The sequence below is a fragment of the Caenorhabditis briggsae genome, assembly GCF_000004555.2.
Source record: "Caenorhabditis briggsae complete genome, chrII, whole genome shotgun sequence".
NCBI classification, from domain to species: domain Eukaryota; kingdom Metazoa; phylum Nematoda; class Chromadorea; order Rhabditida; family Rhabditidae; genus Caenorhabditis; species Caenorhabditis briggsae.
The window spans coordinates 227,768-241,517 of record NC_013486.2 but is presented as its reverse complement, the minus strand read 5'-3'; the positions used below and the strand labels follow the sequence as shown (position 1 = coordinate 241,517).

At 39.0% G+C, this 13,750-nt stretch overlaps 2 protein-coding genes across 2 annotated transcripts; both read right to left on the bottom strand.

Moving 5' to 3' along the window:
• Nucleotides 1-515: 515 nt before the first annotated feature.
• On the bottom strand, nucleotides 516-3,270 carry Cbr-unc-4 (the record flags this gene model as incomplete). The annotated part of the gene is made up of 6 exons (XM_045241657.1): nucleotides 516-668; nucleotides 713-808; nucleotides 865-969; nucleotides 2,580-2,689; nucleotides 2,805-2,996; nucleotides 3,171-3,270. 6 exons carry the CDS (start codon nucleotides 3,268-3,270, stop codon nucleotides 516-518), a joined length of 756 nt encoding a protein of 251 aa, XP_045091688.1.
• A 3,317-nt stretch (nucleotides 3,271-6,587) lies between these two features.
• Nucleotides 6,588-13,268, bottom strand: CBG00999 (the record flags this gene model as incomplete). Its single annotated transcript, XM_002629717.1, has 21 exons — nucleotides 6,588-6,610; nucleotides 6,660-6,924; nucleotides 6,971-7,087; nucleotides 7,477-7,572; nucleotides 7,614-7,730; nucleotides 7,787-7,915; nucleotides 7,960-8,076; nucleotides 8,119-8,265; nucleotides 8,310-8,426; nucleotides 8,473-8,601; nucleotides 8,645-8,761; nucleotides 8,807-8,896; nucleotides 9,079-9,192; nucleotides 9,283-9,326; nucleotides 9,376-9,999; nucleotides 10,048-10,218; nucleotides 10,265-10,522; nucleotides 10,568-10,816; nucleotides 10,878-11,135; nucleotides 12,108-12,470; nucleotides 13,013-13,268. 21 exons carry the CDS (start codon nucleotides 13,266-13,268, stop codon nucleotides 6,588-6,590), a joined length of 3,801 nt encoding a protein of 1,266 aa, XP_002629763.1.
• Between the last annotated feature and the right edge of the window lie 482 nt (nucleotides 13,269-13,750).

The following is a 13,750-nucleotide window of genomic DNA, read 5'->3' as shown; positions in this document are numbered from 1 at the left end:
TGAAAAAGATAAGGAGAAGGAGAAGGAAAAAGAAAAGGAGAACGATGAAGGAAAAAGCGTTGTTGGTACTGTAAAGAAGGATCGGCAAGACTTCCATCATTACAACTCCGGCGGAACCGGCAAGACCACCACGTGAGTTGGCATTTTTTGAGCCCTAAAAGTAACCTGAAATTTTTTTAGAAATGCCACATCGTCTACCACCAAAGAAGCCAGCGAAGAAGAACCCCTGCTGTCTGATCCTTTGAGTCCTCTCTCTTTTTTCTAGCTCTTTTAGTTCTTCTGATTTTTCTGATTCTTCTTTCTCCAATAAAGACGGTTTAAAGTGTTTCATCTTTCTATTTCAACATCAAAGATATCAATAAAGTTTCCGCATTCTGCGTAAGTACATCCCTCCGCAGTCAGATATTTTTTTGGAATCCCACCAAGCAAAAACAAAAAAAAATGTGAAAGATAATAAAATTGTTCATGGGAGAGAGGTAAAATAACCGGCGGATATAAAAGCGGGAAATTCAAAATTATACACTTTTCAAAAGTTCGGCTACAGTAGTCAATGGATTGGCTGGTGCTGCTTGTGGCACCGGTGGTGGCGATTTCTCGCGAATCACATTTCCACCGGGCTGAGTGATGGGGAACAACGGGAGCATGAATGGGGATAGGTTTTTGCAGGCCTGAAAAAAAGTTAAATTTTAATAGAGCTCACTTTCTCACTAACCTGAACCCTTGGATACTTTGCATTTGGTCTTCTGCCACGTGGCACACGACTAACAGCCAGGATACTGTCGATGGAGAAGGGAAATGTTGGGAGAGGCTGAAATTCGAGAAATTTGAAAATTGTGAATTCAATTTTGCTGAAATTGAATGTACCTTTGGCTCAGCTCCCAATCCATCTCCCACTTTTTTAAGATCACTTCCAGTATGTCGATTCTGCTCTCGCTTTCTCCATTTTGCTCGCCGATTTTGGAACCACACCTGGAATTTTAACTGTTTCGAGACTCAAACTTTCTAGTAATTTCAATTTCCCTTATCCATTTTTTTAGTTTTTCCCCTTTATTTGCCACTCCCTTTATTTGACTTCAAAATTTATTGGCCGTATACGAGTCTCCTCCTTATCTTATTTTTCGATTTTTGGAGCTAAACGAAGAAGAAGGAATTGAAAAAGGGAGAATATATCTGATTAAAAGAAGAATGACTCTACTGGAAGAAAAGAGAAATGGGGGGATGGAAATAGAGTTGCAAGTTCGGCCGGGAATTAATGGTTTTGCGAATTGGGAGAGAAATGTTTTTTGGGGAGATTTTCAGGGGTAGATTAGGTGGGTGACAAGTGGGCGATTTGGGGGGGGGGGGGGGAACCAGAAATAGAAATTTACTTCAAAGATAGCAAAAAGAAACTTTCAAAAGTACCAATTTTCTATGGTGGAAAGGGGTGTATACCGCAAAGCCTGTAATAGAAGGGCCCCCATTACTGAGCTCAATTTTGTCAGTTCCTAAACAAGATAGCAAAATTGTGCCAACTGTTAAAATGTTTTGGATATTATGATAAACAGTTTAGTTCTTGTTCAATTTTGATTCTATAACAGGTTTGACGGTATTATTGCGTGGATTTCATTTACTGTGGTACCAGTCCCAAAACATTCTCAACTTGACCTAATCATATAGGTCCTAGTATGAGCTGAAAAATTGTTTAATGGTGCACCAAAATGTATATCCAGTGAACCTTTAGGAATTCAAAAAGTTTCCAATTTTTTGCTGAATTATTTTTCTAAAGTACTAACACCTTCAATTTTAAATCCCTGCTCCTTCAAAACGAGCTACCGTAACCCCATCATCATCATAAAGACTCTCTAATAGCAAACAAGTAGTTAGTTATTCCGCCCTCATAAGGGAATTCGAAGCGAGCGCGAGAGCATCCGTCTCACTGTTTTCTTCTGCCCCACAATCCATCATGTCCCACTCAATGGGATATGCTCTGCGTCTCTATTTTTTTCGCAAAACAAAACCAATAAGACTGAATGGGAACTGAGGGATACGGTAGTTCATGAGGAAAAGAAGAGAAAGCTCGAGGTTTTGTTGAAAAAAAGCAAAATAGTAAGGAACTTAATTGCACCGTTACTTGTAATTTATGTTACTAGGAATGTTTAAAAAACGACACCCAAATTGAACTTTTAGCAGTTTATTTCTGGGTTTCGCTAAGAAATACAAAAATATTAATTATTGAAAATTTTGGGATGTTACCCGTCAAGTTTAATTTATTAGCAACTATTTTATATTTCGATTAGAACTTGGAATAATCATTTGTAACGAAGCGACATGGAATATGTTCTTAACACTATAATTTTCAATAGAAGAGATGCTGTAAAACCTGTAATAGAAGGGCTCCCAAGCTGTGAAGTTTTTAGCTCAATTGTCTCGCTTCCTGTGAGAGGTATCAAAAATGTGTTGATTAGTAAAAACTTTTTTTTTCCCTTCTATTACTGGTTTTACAATAACTATGCAGAGTGGCATAGACTAAACAGGCTACAATAGGATTTCAAAACCAATACTATAATAACTTCCAGGCAAAACTCTCTACCAGAACATGCCTGAACTCGACTCTCCAACAAATTCAATCTCATTGCCAATGACTCTCTCATGAAGACATCTGGATAGTGAGAAGCTTCAAATGCTGACTCTAGTTCTTCCAGTTGCCAACCTAAACTTTGTCTCTTTCTGATTTCAGTGTAAAAGTTTCAAATAAGAAATTAGACACATTTTTCTGATTTGAAATTTTTCTGCTAGCTGGACAAACGACCGTGCTATGTACCTACCCGAAAAGTTAGTTCTGGTCCTTCTCCTCTTTGCAGATGTTTCTCCAATATCTGTATCATCCTCCATTAGTCCTCCATCTTCCTCCATTGGCATTTCCTCATCTGGTGACGCTGTTTGCTCACGTGATGAAAGGGATTTATCATTTTCAGGGATTGGAGATGTCTCCGATCCATCGGAACAGCTTAGAAGAACTGGAAAAATGCAGATATCAGTTTGAAAAAACGTTTCAGTTATTAGCAGCTTTTAAGCTGATTCGCAGTTGTTCAAAAACTAGAAAAAAAGCCTAGTTTTTTGAAAATTAGGTTGAAACACGTTTTTTTTGGATTTTTTCTATAACCCAAGACCAGCAAAACTTTATGTCTTACCTGAATTAATTTGTGTTTTCCAGAAATCATTCCAGATATCATTCATAATTTTCACCGGTTCTGTATCGACATCAACACTGGCTTCCAAATCGCTAAGCATTGTTTCCAACGAGAGAAGAATACAGTATACCACTCAGAAGCCCCTCACTTCTTCCAGAAAACAAACAAACAATGAAATGCTTTCCTCCAAAGAAAAAAAAACCATAAGCCAGACTCCGCCCACTTCCGAGCCCCAAAACCAATGAGCCCGGGCAAAGGGGGCGTGGCCTTGTTGCGAGGGGGAGAGAGAACAATTAACATATACTAATATGATGTGATTTCTCCGCCCCATGGGATTCCCAAAACTTTTCTCAAAATATGAGAAAGTTTTATTTTGGAAATCGAGCCTTTTTAGACGAGGAGCCCAGAGAGATGATGGAAAAGTCTTTATCGTTTTGAATAATCTTTTCGAATTTTGTGAAAGAAGGGGAGCCCATCCCCCAATTATTAAGAGAGAATTGCGCAACTTGGGAGAAGCAGGGATGATGGGATATTTAGTATTATTTGTTGTTGCATAGAGATTGAAATGGGGATAAAGGAATTTAGAGATTTGAGTTGAAGAGTATAAAGTTTTCGGGTTGAAAAGTTTTTTTTAAGGCACGAAACTCAAATTTCTCAAAAACGGAGAAACTAAGACTTGATATTTTATCACTGATAAACATTTGGAAGACTGATAATTTTCATTCCACCAGTTTTTCAATATTTAGGTTACTGTAAAGTCTGTAATAGAAGAGTCCCCCTCTGCCAAGTTTGCGCACTAATATCTCGGAGGTATCAAACATGTATAAAATGATAAAACGTTTTTGATATAATGATGAACAATTTATCAGTTGACAGCTTTTTCATACCTTTGACAGGGACCGAGATAATTGAGGTCAAAGTTGAAGGAGATCTTCTATTACAGAATTTTTGGTAGTTTCTTTTTCGGGGAAAATCTGACCCCAGAACTCCAAACTTCCTTTTTCCAGACATTCCCTGACCAAACCATTTCATCATTGTCGTCCATCACATCTCATAAGTTTAGTGAAGTCTCTCCTAACTTCTTCTCAACAACTCTCCAATGAGCTGTCCATCTTTTTTGGTTTCTTCCACAATTCTCTCCTGTTCCTCCAAATCATGAAATTATGCAAATTCGGGTTCGCGCACTCCCCCATCCGGTAGTCACCATTTCCCTCTCCATTTCACACACTAGTTTGTGAGGAGTGAGATGCAACACCAGAAAAAGGTTCATGGAAGATTTATCTATTGGTGTGGAGAGGGGAGTGAGAGATGGGGTGTCAAGAACGGATAGTCAGGATGATGATTGACAGAGAACAGGGTGTTGAAATGATGTTCCAATTGCTTGGAAGCTGACAGCTTTGAGATGTTAATGAGAGATAGTATGTTAAGATTATGGGTATGAAAACTTCAGTGGCTTGAAGCATTCGATCACTCTGTAGTTTTTTTTTAACCTCAGAAGGAGAGCAAGGGAGCTGAATCACCAAAAAATGAGAAATGTTGGGTCCAAAATAACAAAAACGGCGACTTTTTCTAGTTCCCAGAAAGATGCTAGATTTGATGACCACTATTTTTTAATTATGGGCCGGTTAAATAGAGGTCAAAAAAGATGAGCGGCCTACTGAAAATTCCAGTTGTATTTCAAGTTGTAATTGTAAAAAGCATCGACCTCTAAAGTTGGAAACTTGATGAGCTTCCCAAAATCTAAATTGAACACAACAAAACCTGTAATAGAAGGGCCCCTTAACTATAAACTTTGAGCCAATTTGTCTCACTTCTTATCTAAGACATCAAAAAGTGGTCGATTGGTTCGTTCATCAAAATACCAGAAGTGTTTTATCAGTTGGCGCATTTTTTATATCTTGCAAAGGAGCCAAGAAAAATTAGCTGAAACTTTACGATGTGGGGGCCCTTCTAATACAGTTTTGACGGTATGTATTTCTATTCCGATGAAGATAAAATGAATGGCTTCAAGTCTTCTTTCAAATAAAATTTCTGATATCCTCTTCCCATAATGTCCATGTTTCCGAATCGAAAATAAGACAAAAATAAAACTTTGTCATCTCGCCATCTCGATCTACGCCATTTTGGCGCATTGAAAAAGGAGACACCATTATTATTACATATAACTCATCCCAGCTCTTCCTCCTCACAACTAAACACTAGTCACTTTCTCTCTATTCGATTCCCAATGGTCTCATTTTTGAGACAAAAGTAGAATATTTGTGTGAAAGAAAACGGAGTGGTAGAATTTTTGCGAACAGAAAAATTTTTTTTGGATGACTACAGTAACCTTTTTTTGAGGGGGGATCAGTCTCGAGTCCAGGTGCCGCTATCTAAATGGATCTCGTATTACGAGAATTATGTTAATTTTTCGAATTTCCAAATAATAATAAGAATTGTTATGACTCCTCCTGGAACATTCCATTTGAAGACATCTCCATTGGAAAATCTTCAATTACAATGCAAATTTTTCCAATTTTTCTCATTTCACTACTCCTCATTCAGACAATAAATATATGGAGCCTCAAGAAGGAGGACTAATTTGAAACGCGAAATTCGAGATGGATCACCAGTCAATTTGTTTTCTTCTTTTTCTGTAAAAAGAGGGCGCGGTACGCTTCTTAATAGGAAGAGAGTGTGTATATTGGAGCAAAATGGTAAATTGGAATGAGATTGAGAAAATTTGAATTAAAATTCAGAATAGAAAAACATGATCTATAGATTTGTGGGAGCAAATAAAATACAATGCCCAAGAAATTGAAGAGCTGGAAATATTGAAAAAAGAGAGTTGTGTAACTTCTCTATAAAACAGGATTTGTTTTTGAAAAATGAACATCGATACTGAAGAATGGATTATTGATCTACCCTGATCTCGTTTGATCTACTCTAATTTATAAAAAATCATTTGTACACACGGCTGTGTGCACAGAAACATAGTTTTTCTTGATTTTTTCCAAAATTTTTGGCTAAATGTATTCTCAACTTTTCAGTAAGCACACACAAACTTCTTTCCGAACAGCGAGACCGGAAAGTTGTGAATTTATACTATTTCCAAACTCGAGGTTATGTTTTTTCCAGTTTTTTTGCAAATTTTTCCTAGTCAATTTCAATTCGACACCAAATATTTTTTATTGAATCTCCCCATCAATCTCTGTTCTCTGTTTCCCACTGAATAGAAAAAAAGGACCGCCTAATTAATGTTCTCAGATTGAAACAGAGAGTCTATGCAAATTTCTTGAATTAATGGCCCTGTTTTTGAATTATAGGATCTTGGACTGCCTTGCTGTCAAATTGAAAGGGGAAAAAGAGGTAACAATGAAGGATTCATTTTCGGAAATCAGGCGTAACATTAATTAGTTGATGAAGTTCCCAGAAGGATCAGAGCTCTGTTCTCTCCTCGGCTGAAAACATCGAATTGTGATTTTTTCAGAGAATCCTAACTTTTCTTACCAATGCACTTCTCTGGGACTCCTGCCCATTTGCCGTTTGGCATGCACTGATAGAGTTTGAATGGCTGTCCAGCAATCTCAAAAGCATAGTACTTCTTGCAAATATGAACTAATTGCTCTCCAATTGAGTAAGATGTCTTCAATTCCTTCTCAGTGGGACGGATTGTGTTGGTTAAGTCCAGGTCCGGATAAGCACAGCTAGTGGGTTTTGAGGTGGTCATGGGAGAGGTGTTATTGACGGAGTATGGGGTCGTCGAGCTGGCTTTCTGTAACACGGAATCTTAAACGCACACACGGAAACTAACAACTTACACATCCTTGAGCATCAGCTGTTGTCTCGGTTCTGGTGGTGTTGGTAGATGGGTTGTAAATCAGCTGCATTAGTACAGTGGTACAGTTTTTGTAAGCTATCAAGCTTTCCGAGATTATCTGAAATGCGGATGAGAGGGATCAACAGATATGTATCCTTACGATTTCTCCAGACGGGAGGATGCGAGTGGTGCCACCAGTTGGCCAGGCGAAGGTAGTCGTTGGATTAGATGGAGAGGGAGTTATAGAACCAGACATCGGAGTTGTGGTATACGAGGAGGAGGATGTAGCTCTCTAATTTTTTTAAGATAGTGAAAACCAGGGAATCAAAGAACGTTAGACGACTTACACATCCCTCTGCATCGCTTGTTGTTTCGGTCCGAGTGGTATTAGTTGCCGGGTTGTAAATCAGTTGCATCAGAACAGTGGTGCAGTTTTTGTACGCAATCAACGACTCAGAGAGAATCTGAAAGCTCGAAATCAAGCTAATACTTATAACTTCCGCTCACGATTTCTCCAGATGGTAGCACACGAGTTGTCCCTCCGGTTGGCCAGTTATATGTGGTGGTTTTAACTGATGGCGCTGTTGTGGTAGTGGTGGCCTTCTGGAATCAAAAAGGAACGTTTGGAATAAAAGATCACTTACACATCCTTCTGCATCCGACGTGCTTTCAGTTCTTGTCGTATTTGTTTTCGGGTTGTATATCAACTGCATGAGTACAGTAGTACAGTTCTTGTATGCAATCAGAGACTCAGAGAGGATCTTAAAAATTGATTATGAATAGTTGGGTACTGATTAAAAACTGATTACAATTTCACCAGACGGCAATGTGCGGGTTGTTCCGCCGTGGGCCATGCGAAGGTTGTGGTTGCTGGAGTCGTAGATTTGACTGTTGTTGACATTGGAGTAGTAGTCACTTTTGAAGAGGTGGAAGATGAAGAGGCCTTCTGAATACTTTGAAATCCAATATTAACTCAAAGCATTTTCTTACGCATCCTTGCGCATCTGTGGTGGTCTCAGTTCTGGTTTCATTGGTCGTCGGGTTGTATATAAGCTGCATGAGGACAGTAGTACAATTTTTGTATGCAATCAGAGACTCGGAGAGGATCTGGAATCATAAAGTTTGTTCATGAAGTCAAAGACAACTTACAATCTCTCCAGACGGCAAAACACGAGTAGTTCCTCCAGTGGGCCAGTTGAAAGTGGTTGTTCTTGCTGTTGTTGATTGGGTTGGCTTAGTTGTGAGCATCGGAGTTGTCGAATACTTCGAAGTAGAGAGGGTGGTTGAAGAGGCTTTCTGAAACAAAAAACGTATTAGACTATAAGATTCAAGCAACTTACACATCCTTGTTCGTCCACTGTCGTTTCAGTTCTAGTCTCATTGGTCGATGGAGTATATATTAGCTGCATTAGAACGGTGGTACAGTTTTTGTAAGCGATTAGAGATTCCGAAATGATCTGAAAGGATTTTAATTTTTTTACTAATCTAAAAAAGTTAACTAACGATTTCTCCACTTGGCAAAATTCTAGTAGTCCCGCCAGTTGGCCAATTGTAAGTTGTAGTCTTTGCAGTTGTAGATGGAGTCGGTGTAGTCATTGGAGACGTCACATAGGAAGAAGAGAAGGTGGTCTTCTGAAACTATATGTAAAATTTTTCCTAGTTCGGGTGAACTCACGCATCCTTCTGGATTAGAAGAAACCTCTGTTCGTGTCTCGTTAGTTGATGAATTGAAAATCAACTGCATGAGAACAGTCGTGCAATTTGGAAAAGCTTGGAGAACCTCCGATAGTACCTGAAAAAGTTTAGTTGGCTTTATTTTCAATTAGTAAGGACTCACAATTTCACCAGATGGCAGAATCCGTGTGGTTCCGGTTGGCCAGTTAAAGGTAGTGGTTGGAATCGGAGTTGTGAGTGGTGAAGTAGAGCTCTATAATGAAGGGTTACCGAGGTATCTAACAAGTTAACTTGAAGCCGTTCTATGTAATACTACTCTGATCATGCAGGTCTCATAAAAGGTTCGGGTTATTAGTCAGGTAGGAGAGGTAAGATCGAGGCAATTCCAGAAGGAATGACATTCATCAGCCCGGTTTTAAACGGCTGGAAACTTACACATGCATTAAACTCCACAGTATCATTTCGGAGCCTTGTACCGTTGACGAAGTAGACTTGCTCTTGGGTTAACTGAGTACAATTCTCAAAGAGTTGCACGGTAGTATTACGGAACTGAAGACATGGTAAAGGATTGAACGGGAGAGATAAGGCGAAAACAAAAATAATTTGAAACATGCAAACTTCTAGGTAGCCTAAACTCACATAGACACCATCAACGTTGGTGGTTGTTCCAGGTTTTGTAGAGACTGAAATTGTATTATGAAGATTTAAAAGTTATAAAATTCTAGAACTCACTGGTAGTACTGACGATTCGAGATGAAGAAGAAACAGTTGTGCCAGAGGTGTTTTGTTCAGTTCCAGACGTTGTTGGGGTCCTGGAAGGCAATGGTGACGGGCTAGACGTAGATGAAGAAGGCGTTAATGTTTCATTGGTCTGTGCTCCTGACGTGGTGGTTGTTGAGTTTGAAGAGGTCGTGACAGTTGTTGTTGGAGTTGTCAGAGTGGTCTCTGTGCTTCCGTTTGTGCTTTTCGTAGTGATCGTTATTGTGGTGGTAGTCTCAGAAGAGCGGGCCATGGTTGAAGCAGTTGCGCCTCCAAAAGTCGTACTGTTTCCAGACGAGGCTGTATCAGGTAATGACGTAGTCGTCACCGTGGTTTCAGCCGTAGTAACGACAGTTGTGGAAGACAATGAGCCAATGGTAGCGGTTGTTGTGACGTCAGTATCATTAGCAGTTGTTCTAGTTGTAGAAGAACTAGTAGTTGGACTAGTAGAGACTTCAGGATCATTCGTAGTGGAAGATTCATAAACAGATGATGTGGAATCAGAAGACATTGTGGTTTCAGAAGGTGTGGTAGAATCCGAATCGGTGGTCGAATCAGTCGCTGTCGTAGTTTCCAAAGTTGTCTTTTTGCGATTATCTAGAAAATATTTTTTAAACAAAACTAACAAAACTTTTGAAAACTCACCTCCAGTGTTCTTCAATGTTGTGGATATATCCGTGGGACTTGTGGACGATGCATCAGTGCTTGTTGAATCGGAACTCGAAGTGGTGGAGTCAGTTGTAGTTGCTGGCGACGATGACAAAACAGGAGTAGTCGTTGTAGGGGATGTTGTAGAGGAAGATGATGTCATTGTTACTGAAATCTAGAAAATATAGGAAAAACAAGAAACGGAGAATTTTACATGAGCAATTTTCCCATCTTGGTGGATACGTGCAAGCGTCTTCAGTGCAATATAACAAATTCATCAGGTAATTCCTTTTGATCCAAACATCTGTACTATCCAGTATCCACTTGCCAGGATTCTCTTTGAGAGTATTCACGGCAGTTTTCGAACAACAACTTCCGTTATAGGAGAACGGCGTAGACCATCCATTACTATCGTCTTGGAATGGGACAGACAACCACGAGCAGTTGAACTTCGATATTGTGGTCGTAGTTTCTGTAAAGTTTTGTTGTTCGTTTCTACTCCCACTATTCTATTCACCGGTGCTAACAGTTGATGTCGTAGTGGAAGTAGTCGAGAGCTCACAGTCGCACTCTTTCAATTGGGATTCATAGCCGGTTTCCAACGAAAGCCAATCGGTCTGCTTTCCTTCCAAACATTTTGTTACACTTTCTGTACAACACTCGGTATTCTTGAAAACTCCACAGTTGAGAGAGCTCGAAGTGGTGGAAATGGAAGTCGTTTCAGTGGTTGTGCGGATTGTAGTAGTGGTAGATGGAGTGGTAGAAACTGAAACGTTTTAGGATTTGTAAGCTAGAAATGGTTTTAAGAAAGACTCGATCGAAATTACCTCCGCCACAATGGCCCGTACGATTTAACTCTTGGATATATTCGCCTATTTTGTTCTTATTAATGACGGCACTCTTCCAGTCGGAATGGGAATTGTTCAAGTATTCAATGGAACCACTATTACAGCATTCACAGTGATAAATGTAGTTTTGATTTTCATAGGAATAATCAACTACAGTTCCAAGCCAGTTGCAATCTGATTTTAAAACTAATGGACATTGAACCGAAAAGTATGTTTCGTCCGTGTCATCTCCTCTGCCTCTAATATTAGAGATGGAATCACAATAATGGACTGATAAGGACAGATATAGGAAGATAATTCTCATAGCTCAATAGCAAGCACTGGGAAAGTTGTTAGACTTATATTTAATAGCTTCAGAGAAAAAACTGGTTTGAAACTGAATCGAAAGGAAGCCAGCCAGTCGGAGTGCCTAGCAGCGGACCTAGTTACGCGGATGATGTAAAACAACTAGTTTTGGAAATAAACTTTGCATGAGCTTAAGTGATTGACAAGGTACTAGATGGTTCATCAAGCAAATCTTATGGTCCACCTAGCCAGTTGAGTTTTCGAGTCATGATGGCGAAACTTGTTATCGGCAAACTTTCACAATATCTTCTAAGACCGAGAAATTAAAAGTGGGAAACTAATAAATTTCTCGTAATTTCGGTTGAACTTGTTGACCCAATGCTGAAGGTGTGACGTCGCTACCGAAGCTAGAGCGTGCGCCCGATGCCATACATTGAAGCGACAATAGCTGTACACAGAGTAAGTCCCAAGCATTGCACACCGTTACGACATATTGCATACCCTAACTCCAAAAACCTTAAAAAATAGCCTGTCCCCACCGCTTTAAAGAACTCGTCGTAATCTAGGTCCGTTCTCTATGTTCTTGATGTCTCTTCCATCAACTTTACGATACAAAAAGTCCAGCATTCCCAAAAAAAAGTCCCGCAAAATTATCCGAAACATCGTTTCTAATATAGACATGTTATTGCGAAAATTTTCGGACAAAAGAATATGACGAATTTAGTCCTTTTGCAAAATGTCTGTCGGAAGATGACTATGTTTTGATTCCAATTAACTTACAGCAACAGGCATGGGAAATGAATTAGTCACTTTCGATCAAATAAGAACCATTAACACTATGTATATAAATAAAATCAATCCACCAACATTCAAATTTGAATCGAAACATTTATCAATTAATCACTAGGAAATGGAATCACTTACATTCACAAAATCTTTGCTCTTGAAGTTCTTTAACATATTTTACTCTGGCCTCTTCTGAATGTTCAGTGGCCCATGACGGATATCTGTTATCCATAAGATTTACAGAAATAGAGTTACAGCAGCTTCCATCATATGTACCAGCTGGATAACTAAACGAGCGTTTAAGCCAGTAGCAATCAAGTGCTACGGTAGTAGACGAGATATTAGGAGACATTTTGGTAGTAGTAGCAGAAGTAGTAGTCGACGTTCTCATATCGAACTCAATGAAACTTCCACATTTGTAATTTCTAGTTGCCCATCTAACATTTATTACTCTATCACCCAATCTCCAATCTGGGTCTTTTCCATCCAAGAATTGAACTGCTCCAAAGTTACAGCATTCACCAGAATAATATGAACTTTTTGTAGAAGTGTAATATTGTATTAAAAAGTTTCATTCAAAAAGCCACAATCTAAAATGGGCTCAATAGTGGTTTGACTTTCAGTAGAAATTAGTTTTCCAAGTAACATGAATAGCAGAAGCCACATCGTTCAATGCAAGAAAATTGAGCGAATGGAAAGCGAATGAAAATGAGTCTTTTCGGGACTATTGGATTGCCTCGCCAACAATTCCGTCCGATTTCTCAAATGACTTTTCGGAGGTCTTATGGATGATGTGCTTTTTGCAACATTATAAGAGAAGACTTTAGTTCAGAAGCAGTCAGATGTGCAGTATAGAAAGAAAGGCGTGATGTGCAAAAAGAGATAACATATGCAATTTTGATTCTAGTGGACTCAAATCAATAGCTATTGAAAGCGAATAAATCACTTTTGATCTAATAAGAACTATTAAAACTACATTGATAATCTGCGGAAAACTCAATTCGCCAACTTATAAATGTAGATCGGAAAATGGAATTTCTCACCTTCACAAAATCCTTGCTCTCGAAGTTCTTTTACATATTCTACTCTGGCATCTTCTGAATGTTCAGCGGCCCACGACTGATCTCTATTATCCATAAAGTTTACAGAATTAGAGTTACAGCAGTTCCCATCATATGTACCAGCTGGATAACTAAATGATCGCTGAAGCCAGAAGCAATCAAGTTTTACGGTAGTAGAAGAGATATTAGAAAAAATTTTGGTAGTAGTAGTAGAAGTAGTAGTAGTAGACGTTGTCATATCGAACTCAATGAAACTTCCACATTTGTAATTCCTAGTTGCCCATCTAACATTTATTACTCTATCACCCAATCTCCAATCTGGGTCTTTTTCATCCAAGAATTGAACTGCTTCGGAGTTACAGCATTCACCAGAATAGTAATATTCTTTTTTTTAAACTGTAGTAGTGTACTGGAAGGTTTCATTCAAAAAACCACAATCCAAAATGGGCTCAGTAGTGGTTTGGCTTTCAGTAGAAATTAGGATTCCAAGTAACATGAAAAGCAGAAGCCACATCTTTCAACACGAAAAGATGGAGCGAATGGAAAGCGAATAGAAATGAGCTTTCAGGGCTATTCGACTGTCTCGCCAACAATTCCGTCCGATTTCTCAAATGACTTTTCGGAGGTCTTATGGATAATGTGCGTTTTGCAAGAGCATAAGACAAGACACGCTATGTTCAGAAGCAGTCGGATGCGCAGTATAGAAAAAGGTGTGATGTG